The sequence below is a fragment of the Scaptodrosophila lebanonensis genome, unplaced genomic scaffold (genome assembly GCF_003285725.1).
Source record: "Scaptodrosophila lebanonensis strain 11010-0011.00,11010-0021.00 unplaced genomic scaffold, SlebRS2 tig00000043-arrow-pilon, whole genome shotgun sequence".
Lineage (NCBI taxonomy): Eukaryota > Metazoa > Arthropoda > Insecta > Diptera > Drosophilidae > Scaptodrosophila > Scaptodrosophila lebanonensis.
This window is the reverse complement of record NW_022060545.1, coordinates 1,898,691-1,910,221: the sequence shown is the minus strand read 5'-3', so window position 1 is coordinate 1,910,221 and position 11,531 is coordinate 1,898,691. Positions and strand designations below refer to the sequence as shown.

Here is an 11,531-nt window from a genome sequence, read left to right as displayed (position 1 = left end):
AAAATACAAACCACAGATAAACATTTTTCTTATTCCACTTAAAACAATAAAGTAAAGAAACGCTGAAAACGGGGAAATTTGTAAAGAAATTCAATCATTTTACAAACAAGAACATTTAACAAATAAAAGTAAAGATTTCTTAACTATTTATAAAAACAACAGCGACTGCGCAATTTAAATCAAACAGCATTCATTTGGGTGGTTCTTTGAAGAATATTGGGTGATCTATTGTTTATTTTTGGTACATTTCTCATTAAATGGCTCCAGGCGGCAGCATCAACTCGTCGGAGGAACTGCAGTCGCTCTATTCTTTGGAGATTCGGAGACGTGCAAAGAGAGGCATTTGTAACATTTCTCTTTACAAACAGCAGATTTGTGAAATTGCCTTTCCATATTATTGTTGATTGCATTTCAGAAATATGCCTTTGTTGCTTAGATTATATGATACTCGAAATATTTTACGTGTATTTACCATCGCTGTTTAGCCCGATCAGATAATTGTTATTGTTAACATTTTTTTTGCTATTATCTTTTTAAAATACCCATTACCTATTCATTTTTACTCTAACAAGTGCATTTAAAAGTAATCAGTGAACTGTGTAGAAGAGTTTACAAAACACATTGTTCTATGGATTTTAACTGGATATAGTAAGCTTATAGTTTATCATTTTTTAGCTGCAGCTTTACAAAAATGTCAAATGTAAATAGGCAGAATTTTTGCATTAGTTGAATGAATAATATAATATAGTAATAGTCAAATAGTTGAGATGCAATTAATTCCTTTAAATATCCTCTATAGAAATAGAGGGTTAGAAGACAAGGAGTTAAGCGTTAAGTGAGATAAAATTGTAAAAGTACTTTTCTATAGTTTTCTATTCTTTAGCATATGGTCCCTATCTTCTAAAACGTTTCTAGTCGAACATAATCAAGCGTTAATATATTTAAAAAATAAAGCAAAAAGCACGATAATCTGGCTCGCCGATAATGATTTTGTGTTAGTTGGAATGATGGTTATATTATTTAAAAAAGTAAGCTTTTTAGTTTAAACAAATGTCGAAATATTTTGAATTTGTTCATCTTTCTCCCCCAATATGTTTTCCAATAAACTTCTATATCTACGGATTTGTAATCTCAATACTCTTCCATTAAAGAAATGGGTTCCGTAAAGATCAGCCTGAGCTGTCGAATTAAAACTAAATTAATTAATTAAACTAGTCTCCCTACTAAGGCTAATCCCCTATATTGAAAGCTATCGATCTGTAACAGTGCAGAGTGTGTTCAAAACGGACTGTGATTTAATTTCACTGCGATCGATAATATTATACCAATACCGTTAGGATTGTGGCGAATCCTAGGCTCCAGATAGAACTTACATGAATTGATGTTGCAGATATGTGTGTTGTTTTTCGTATTCTATGTATTACAGTTGCTGTTGTTATTGTTGGGGTGTTGGCATAGTATCGGTCAAGCGCCAAGCATGTCGATTTATATCATAGATCAAGAGACAACATAACAAGCTTACATGCTTTGAGTTTGGATTTTTAGCCTAATAGGTAACTATATAGTAAGAATGGTAAGCTATTCCAAAACCTGATGCTACATCCAACTAATAGTATATATAGTAGCTTTGTTAAGCTCGATAATACTTGCACAGATTTTGAGTTTGTCAAGTGTAAAATATGCTATGTATCTCTTGGCCTATGGATATCCATGGTGGCTAAGCAGTTCTACAAAGATTAGATGAGTAAGTGTAAGCTCGAAGCGCCCCAATGGATTATCTACTGTGTGGTACTAAAAAGATAACTCAACATCGATGGCTGCACGTGAAAGCTTATAGTTGCCTCTTCCCACTTGGTATGAATCAAACGCTGCAATGGCGTATTCAGCGTTGACTCCTCCTTAGCGACCACATCGCTGCCACCACCGCTAGCACCACTAGCAGCAACGACGACGCCAACACTGCCGCTAGCGCCAGCCACACCGGCAGCAGCACCTCCAGCAACGACGCCACCACCACCGCCGACAGCGGCTCCGGCCGCAGCGCCTTGCTCATCCTTGCCCGATAATGAGGTACCCTCCGGCGTTATTGGTTGGCGCTCCAACATGACCAATGCCTGCTCATTGTAGGTCCGATTGTCGATAGTCATCCGTATCTGATGGCCCGAACAGCTGTAATAGTTGACATCGAAACGCGACTCGGCGTGATAGTTGCGCAACAGATCCGGATTCCGATTGAATATCACGCCATAGTGTCCGGTACAGCTCGTAATCCATATGGGGTAGTTGGGTGTCTTCAAACGAGACCCCGGCTGACGCGACTGATTCACCGCAGCCTGTAAAGATATTGATTAACGATGTTATCCTATATGTAGAATATCGTATTTGAGGTTAAGACTCACACTCGATGATTCTATGTCCCAGAGCAGAAATCCGATCATGCAACGCTTTAGAACACCATATTGTGGAACCGCCTGTGTAATATATAAAGATTAATGAACTTTTTTTTATAATATAGGCAAATGATTTTAACAATTCCTATTTCTGTACTCCATAACAAAATATGTATAGAGATAATTTCATTTGCTATATATTTTGATTTTTAAGTAATATATAAAAAACTTTCGATCGAACTTTTCCTTTTTTTTTTATATATTAATGTCACCCGTCGAAGATTTAGCAACAACTTTAATTTTGGACAATTTTAAAACATTTTAAGTTTGCAGAACCAACCTATTAAAATTATATCAGTGATTTATACGTACATAACTGTTCTCATCGCCCACATTAACGACACCGTTGTGTAAGTAGGGCGTGGCACGGCCCGTCAACAGCAGCGTAACTATCATTAGAGAACCCTCTTCATTGTTACTCATCGTCAGGGGTGCTGATTTCGACGAATCCAGATCCGTCCGCACTCTGTTTAGTATTGTGATCGTACGAAAATGTATTGATTTAAAACCTTTCATTTATCAAATATATATTTTTTAATTTCATTTTATTTATTTTTTATATAATTTAGTTAATAGCAGAAGTATCTTTTTTTGAATTTGGAGAAATTATACCCTTCTTTGTTTTCAATATAACTTTATTTTGTAATTTTTTGTTTCAAATTCAAGTTTCAATAACTTTCCCTCAAAGAAGAAATTATGTTTTTTATTTTACTTAAAAAAAAAGTTAAATCTAAAAATATAAGCTTCAATTATTTTATAAACAATACATAGACAGCCTCGACAAAGTATTAATAAGAAAGAAAAGGAAACTCCTCATATTGATATGAAAAGTCTCTTTATTTTAAAGGTTTCTCAGCTCTTTGAAAAAAGAGCGTTTACAATTTCTTAAATCAATGGCAATGCTTAAATTTCTCCGAGTATAGCGGTGCACGATCGATATAGTGAAATTATGGGATATAAGTAGTGATTGCTGATTGTTTCATGCTTTTATGTTCTTTACTATGTTTTTTTGAAATCTTACTTTCCCATCGAACGCGTGAGTACGGCACTATAAAGGAAAAGCAGAGTACCCGGTGTTTCCTCCTCTGAAAACTTTGTGGGGGCACAACAAATATATCTCAAACAAAAAACAATGCAAGCATTGAACAATATATTTCACAAGTTATAGAAATTGCAGCATTAAGCAGAAATTTCTATAACTTTTATAAGTGTGTCTTACGTATTTAAAGTTCCGTTTCAAGAAATGCTCCAGTTCCTCGTTGGGCGAGAGGGTGAAGACGTACAGCTGAAATTAAAATCGATAATTCCTTAGAATAAAGGTAATGTAAAAGATATAACATATTTAATATGTATATAAAACAAACTCAAGTAATTCAATAAAAAATAATACATTTTTTAGACAACTTTAAATCAAACAATCCAAACGAATAAATAGTATGGAAAACGGGCACCAACTTTCTATGAAGAATCTGACATTTTCAACCGATTACATCCACACTTGGTTTTGAGAATGCTACAAAATAAACTAGCATAGAGGGTTTTCATTGAGGCGTTCATTATTGGTGTTTTCCCGTGAAAAATTGCTATAGATTCTATAGTATAGAACTCAAAAATCTATAGGCTATCAACGTGTAAGACCTAGGAAGCTTTAATAAAAGCTTAAGGTTTTTTGTATGGCAAGTTAGCACTAAGAAGCAGTTTTGGAAAATTCTAGCGCTGGCTAACTTTAATTTTGGTTTGTATAATGTAATAAGGAATACAAATTAAGCTGTGTAGTAGGTTTTTTTTTTTTGATTTTCATTGGATCAGGAAAGAAATGAATGCATATGTATGTATGTTCATTTATTTATTTTTTGTGAAGTTGTATATGTTGAAATTAAAAAGCTTGTTTTATTCTAGAAATTACTTGGCTTGAATATCACAATCATACATACATATGTATATATACATATATGTCTATATATACACACGAGTACATAACTACACACGTGTGGTGTATTCATAATATTGAATTAATTTACATAAGTATATGCCCTAGCTTTCGGTACACAGCAAAGTAATTAACTAGTGAGAAGAGAAATAATATACAATTAGTAAACAAAAATTCTTAGCCCAAGAAGGGCAAGATCTGCTAGTGCATATATACATAAGCATATTGCCAAAATATTTTTCATTCTTTTTGTTTATAAAGCTCAAAGTTTAGTAATTTTAAGCCTTCGTTTTAGGGAAGAGAATCTTGGTGTTCTGGGGGGTGAAGTAAGTGGTGATAGGGTATACAGATATCCAGGCTTTTATCATTAAATACATATTAGCCTGTCACTGACAAAAATGTGTACCATCAAGCAATAATGTTTGTCGCTCGGACACAAAATGCATCGCCGACTTATTGGGAACCTCAAATTTTTTGGAAAAGCATCAAACTTGTTTCTGCCCATCTACTGTTAGAGTTTTCCTCAAAATATGGGCGCTTTTGTTTGCTGAACTGTTTGTTCGATAATTAAATTCAATTATAAATCCAATAGAGCATACCGTGTGGCGTGACGAAAGTTACACAACATTTTTTCTTGGGTTAATCAAGCTTCTATTCAATTTATATAAAAGTTAAAGCACTTTCATTGGCTTACCTTTTCGGTCACAGAATCGTGAAAATAACTGGCACTGTGATCCACAAAGACTTCATCCTCCGATGGCAGGACCATAGTCACCTTTCCCTTGTCGGAAATGATGCGTAGAATTTCTAGCAGAGCGCAAAAGAGCGCTTCGCGCTGCATTTCCGCGGTGGCTAGAAGAGGACTATTACACACACACACACACACACACACAACAATTTATATTGAGGATTTCAGAAATCATGAGAGACTTGTACGCACTCTGCTAAGGACGCCGCTCGGCTACTCTTGCGGGCAAAGAGTAAATACTTTAGCACGAAACCCTGCACCACAGACAGAAGACCACGGGTAGCATTGCGGGGAGAGCGTAGCCCATAGGCCAGCTCCTCCTTGGCCGTGCCGAAGACAAAAGACGTTTGCAGCCACTCGGCGCGCATGGGAATCGCGGAGGTGCCAAAGACGAGGTTTCGTAGATCCTGTTAGAGATCCCAGTTAGTTGTTAGCGTTTAATTAATTGCTTCCCTGTTTACCGTAGCCAATTCTGTGGTTATGGGCGCACCGCCCTGCATGATAAACTCTTTGTTCATGATGCGCTAATTGGAGACCGTGTTATCCTTGTTCCGTTCGCCTAATTTCAATTTCCGCTCGAGACCAACGTTTCGCTTCGCGGCTCGCCTGCAAATAAATTCTCGAAATTCATTCGTTTAGCACTAGCTTGAATAACTTGGCTGGGCAAGGCTGACTCTTCGAGCTCTGACTGTCGGGCAGACAGGCCTCCACATCAGTCAGCCATTTCAGGCATTTCTCACATCAGCATGGGTTTTTAATTTCATATTTAGTCTCGGGCGCATGGGGCGTATGCGCAACCCTTGCAACAGCTCAGCCACGCCAACGAATCGCCCACAGTGGGCCAAAGAAAAAAACACTTAGTCACTATGAGGAGTCATTAGAATTGATAGGAAAATAGGAGCATGTTCTTAATTTGTTGGTCCTTTTTCTATATAATAGAATTAAAAAGTTTTTGTGTTTAAATGTTTATTCGAGCCAAAAAAAAACATAATAATACATAAAAAAAAATCCTCCACCATGCCGATTTATTGGTCAATGATCAGCTAAATTTCTGATAACGGCAAGGTCTGTGAAAAAAAAATATGATGATCGTCCGTGAAAGAATGTTTGCAGCACCAAAAAAAAAAAATTTTATACGACACATTAAAGATACAAATGTATCTATGTATATGATCAGTATAATGAGATGAATCGTGATGACTGTCTTAACATTTTGCCCATCACTTCATCTGTGGGCCTGTCTCATTCAATCCCTACTCCTCCCATAGTTTAACAGCTAACGTGTTTAAACTTCTTTCTAAAGGATAAGAGTTTTTAAAGAAAAACGTTTTCTTTTCAATGATAGTGGAACCAAACTGCATGTTGTTGTCCTACCTAATGGGCTTGTACCATCTGTGGCTAGCAAAAGACTAACCGCGGAGGACCAAATGAGAAAGAGGTTAAAAACTGTTTTCTAAATACAAATACAAGGAGATAGTACGGACACAGTACGTCTTATTATTTGTATAATTTCCAGCACACGAGGAATGGAGCTTCTTTTGCAAGGCATTGTGATGGTGCCCTTTTCATCTGTCTGTAATAGGCCTTAACAATGTCATTTACCCTTATAAGTTATCTTTAACAAACCCAATTGTAAAGCCATTTTATACGATTTTTTTGTATTAATATATTTTTTTTCAGTTAGAGCCCAACTTTTAGCCATGGTTAGGTGCTGCTAGTAAAACTGGCTAGTGAGGGGCTTGTCTGTCAGTCAACGTAACTTTAAATGAAATTGAATTGAATTTAGTTCTGTGTGTGGCACACGAAACTCAAAAAATGGTGCACTTGTGTGTGGCAAGAGCAAGTGAAAGTGTTACGCGGGGTACCGGATACCTTGCACCCAGCACCGAGCAGCGTGCAGCTGCCATAGAATATACATAGCTATATACATATATGAATACCCATATGGCTAAAAGATTTTAGAATGTTAAAGCTTAGCATGAGCTGCCGCCAGAGCGCCACACAACCGGAAATATGTAGTTGACGCCCATTTGTGCCTATTTTGAGGCGAGAACATGTGTTCCAACATTTGAATGAAGTGTGTCAACAACAACAAAAGCAACAGTAAGAATGGAAGCAACGATACAAAATGCCACAAGCAGACGACCAGCACTTCTCAAATTACCAAAATAATATTTTTAAATGTACAGAAATTTTATGGATTGGGCTTTGTCGGCGTTTAAGTTGCAGTAATTCCGCATATGATTGATTTGTTGGGCTGATGTAGTAGCGGGGCCTAAATGGAATTGAAAGCTGGTCTATTCCATATACAAATGTAGGTTACCATGCTTATTTGACGGCTGTTTAGCATGCTCTGGCCTTGGTGTTGTCTGTTATAATTAAATAAAAAACATTCGCCGAGTGTAACTCAATGGAAGCTCAGCCTTCGTGAGATGCCTAAAGTGCCCGTTAAGTGCACTGAAGGATGTCCAATCCATTAAATGGGCTTCAAATCAAACTTTTGACACTAAAACGGCTTCCCATTGCTTTTTTAAGAAATAACAAGCGAAGCTCACACGCAGCTGTCAGCTCCTAGTTAGGCGAAGAAATCATCTAAGCTGACATACAAAAAACTGCATTTGAGGGATATTTGTAAAGTTTTGCTTATATTTATTTTTTTTATTTATTAAATACACAAAATGGGCGTTGGATACAAATTATAATATTTATATAATGTACATGATTTTTTCCATAACTCCCGTAATTTTTGGAATTTGGAATACAAATTTGGTTATTACATCCAGTTAGTGATTATGTGTCCGTATCTTTAGTTTCATCTTGATTGGTCAATTCTGAAGTTATAGCCATAAATAAAATCGCTGCTTATGCTCTGCCTGCAGCTCTGCCCGCAGCTGTTGTTGTTGCTGCTTTGGTTCAACTCTGTGCTGCATAATACACGCATATAACCACGCAGAGACACGATTATGATGTAAATTTATTATATTGAAATTGCACATAAACTCTTGTGTATGTATTCATGTGTTGAATATTTTATATTTTATTTAATTAATTAATTTAATTAATTACATTTCTTTTAATAAGTTTTATTCTTAAATTTTCCTTTTTTGTGGAGAGAACATGGTGTTTTACTGTCGGACTTGCTCCAAGGTCTTCAAGAACATTGCCGACAAACGGAACTCATTGCCTTCCATGTCAAAGACTATGAGGTCAAATGGAAGCCCGTTAAATTTGCTAAACATACTACCGGTGTCTATGGCATGTGGAACATCTATATCTTTGCTCTGCTTCTTCTTTACGCCCCCAGCCACAAGCAGTGCCACACCACTGATAAGTTAAGATTTCATCCTAGTCTAAAGTGTATCGAACTTTATTGAAAATGGTGAAAATGGATGGTAAACACCTTAGAAATTTTTAAGCCTTTGTAAGAAAGTCTGGAAATTTTTGTATAGAATTCAATAATGTCGAAGAGGCGTAAAGAGCATACCACAAATTTAGTCCAAACACTGCTTTAAAAGTATTAAAAACATACAAATAAATAAAAATTGAATCTATTTATTAACTATTGTTAAATCAAATCGCATTTGATAAATAACCGTTGAATGAAGTAACTACTACCTTAAAAGTTTTGCACTATTTATAATTTGACAGCACACGTGTGTTGCATCGGGCCGGTCGGGGACAAAAGCTCGAATTGGCAGCATCGGATAAGGGCGCTAAACTTTAAATTTCGCATGAGCGCCATCTAGCGGTACCTAGCGAGGAGCCGGGGTGGCAACTGCGGTCGCACAGGCGCAGAGTTGCGGTCCGATGGTACTCGAGAGAGAAGGAAACGAGAGGCTACAAGAAACGGATGAAAAGGGAAAAAGGAGGAAAAAATCCGAGGCACATGGCATCCGGCCTATAAAAGGGGAGTCGTAGCACGAGTTTTTTGGTTGGGAGCCGTCCGGTCAACGACATGGTGGCAAGTTGACCGAGAGGAAAAGGCGTCCGCTAGCGCGCCAAAGAGAGCAGCACCAGCAGCGAAAGTCCACGCCAGTGCCAGCTGCACACCACCATCAACAGCGGTAGCAGCGCACCATTGGCAGCATCAGCACCATCATCAGCGGGTGCCACCCTTAACGACAGCAGCGGCCACTATCAGCAATAGCGCGGCCAGCAGCTCCCCCGGCAGATCCAGCAACAGCGGTAAATCCAGCAGCATGGGAGCAGACAACGGCTGCCAGAAACGGCCGCACCGACAGCACCAGCAACGCCAGTAGCAGCGCTAATGCCAGCAACAACGACGTCAGTCTGCGCCATCAGCAGCGGAGGAAGTTTCAGCGGTGAGTCCGTTCCTTGGCCACGCGCCGGTTACCTTTTTTTTTGAGCTGCAACTGCCAGGCAGTCGTCCTACGCGTCGTTTTATTGGTAGAAGCTGCTACAGCAAAGCAGCAGCCCAACGTGCTCCGCGTACCCGCCTGCCAATAAAAAAAATAAAATAATGCAAACACCCTCCCTAATGTTCATGCACATATACATACATTCGCAATTTATATACACACATAAGATCCAGATTATTTTCATAGACTTCACTGCTTATTAGTATTGGCTGTTGGCAAGCCTTCGTCGTATTGTTTTTTTTTATGTTTTATAATTGCATTTTCGGTCATAATCTTTACACCAAATTCATGTACACAAATAATTGTTAATATTTACGTTTATTCGCATTAAAATGTACTATATATGCATATGTAACCAAGCAATTTAAAATTCTTTTTATGGAAGCATTGTCTATAATGACCCGTTAAAGCAGCATCAGTAGGGGCGGGAGACTCACCTTTGCCATGGAATAGCCCAAGCACGGCCCAATTTAGGGTATCCAAGAAACATTTTGCCTTTGGATACAGGCAGGGTGGGTACGCCTGGGATAACAACAGCAAAATCCCACACAGTTGTCCGATGCCACAATTTCTGTCCGTCCGCACGTATATAATCTCCTTTTATTCGTATCCGTATTCGTACGGATAGCTTGAGGGAGTGATCCGTTTATTTGTTTTTTTGTCGCATTACGTTTCTTTTAGTTTATGTTAGTTTTTTTGGTTTGTTTACGTTTTGAATTCGGTTTTGTATATTGCGCGTCGAATTTATTGTAGTGATGGCATTTTGTTTATCGATGGAGGAACCGTGTTATCGGTTATTGTACGACTCACGCGGGCATAGGGTTGGAACCACACACCCAAGGAGAATTCCGATGAGCCAGCCGGCGTTGCCCAAGAGGAAAAGCGTAGTCGTAACAATATGGCGCCCAAAGGATGTTTGAATTTTTAATGCCAAGGAGTAGGTGGAGTTGTTTAGGGCCCTGTACCACTTTTGGGGAGGAGTCTAGGCAGCCGCCGTACGCAGGCTGAGAATTTAGATAGGAAAAAAATAAATGAAGCCGATGGCTGGGTGCGCTTGATCGGTTTGCTAGGGACGGAATCCCGTATAACACCAATTGCAAGCGTGTGTGACGTGGACAGTAAGTCACGAAGGTGCGGATGTAGGCCCTTCGTTTGCGACTGCCATTTGGAACGACGCTGGGCAATGTGTGCTATAGGGGAATTCCAATGCGAGAGTTTCGTGCTTTTCGTTTTTGTTGTATTTCTTGCGTCAATTCGTTGGTGCACTGTCGCTGTGGTGTCATCGTGTTTGCCTGGTGGACGTAGAGTACCGGTGGCCCAGGATGACAAGTAAAGTCGCCTGCGATGCACCGATACGCACGGTGAGCTAGCGCAGATGGTGGGCATAGTGGTCCGGAGTTCCAAGAAGGAAACAGTTTGTGGGTTTTTTTTTGTATTTCTTGCGTCAATTCGCTGGTGCACTGTCGCAGTAGTTTCATCGTGTTTGCCTGGTGGACATAGAGTATCGGTGGCCCAGGATGACAAGTAAAGTCCCCTGCGATGCACCGATACGCACGATGAGCTAGAGCAGATGGTGGACAGAGAGGAATTGATCGTGATGAAACAACCTTTTAATTTGTTGACTGCCTTTCATCGCCGTCAGGGCGATAAATGTAGCAGGCAACGAATAGTGCAGGATTGCTGCAGAAGGCGTAGTAATATTAGGAGCCGTGTTTGGGTTCCGGCTGAGTGTGAGTCTCAGCCCCTATATACAGATGTTTAGAGAAAAATGCTTTTTTTTTGTTTACATTTTAATAAGTTGTTACGTTGCATGAATGGCTACATTTTCTTGGGTTTGAACGTTTTTTGTGTGTGCATTAATTCAACGTTTTTTTTTGCATTTATTGCCGTATTTATTCGCGTAATTATCTATTTATTATCTACGTATAGTTTTGCCCATACAATTTTCCATTTTTGTTGTTGTTATATATATATATATATATATATATATATAACACTATTTTGTGTTTGTTTTTGTTTTGAGG

The 11,531-nt window shown here is 38.6% G+C and overlaps 1 protein-coding gene across 1 annotated transcript; it reads right to left on the bottom strand.

The window, feature by feature from the left end:
* Positions 1–1,778: 1,778 nt before the first annotated feature.
* On the bottom strand, positions 1,779–5,646 carry LOC115623111 (inactive ubiquitin carboxyl-terminal hydrolase MINDY-4B). The gene is made up of 8 exons (XM_030517318.1): positions 5,590–5,646; positions 5,321–5,535; positions 5,075–5,243; positions 3,670–3,735; positions 3,472–3,542; positions 2,763–2,916; positions 2,400–2,471; positions 1,779–2,333 (listed from the first exon to the last, which is right to left on the bottom strand). The coding sequence occupies exons 1-8, from the start codon at positions 5,644–5,646 to the stop codon at positions 1,779–1,781; spliced, it is 1,359 nt and encodes a 452-aa protein (XP_030373178.1).
* Positions 5,647–11,531: the final 5,885 nt, after the last annotated feature.

What these genes read in the sequence shown, in the direction of transcription:
- LOC115623111 (XM_030517318.1), bottom strand. Translation starts at nt 5,646, where the DNA reads ATGAACAAAGAGTTTATCATGCAGGGCGGTGCGCCCATAACCACAGAA. An exon ending in TGGGCGATGAGAACAGTTAT is followed by an intron (nt 2,472 to 2,762) that starts GTACGTATAAAT and finishes TATATTACACAG; the next exon opens with GCGGTTCCACAATATGGTGT. An exon ending in GGGACATAGAATCATCGAGT is followed by an intron (nt 2,334 to 2,399) that starts GTGAGTCTTAAC and finishes ATATCTTTACAG; the next exon opens with GCTGCGGTGAATCAGTCGCG.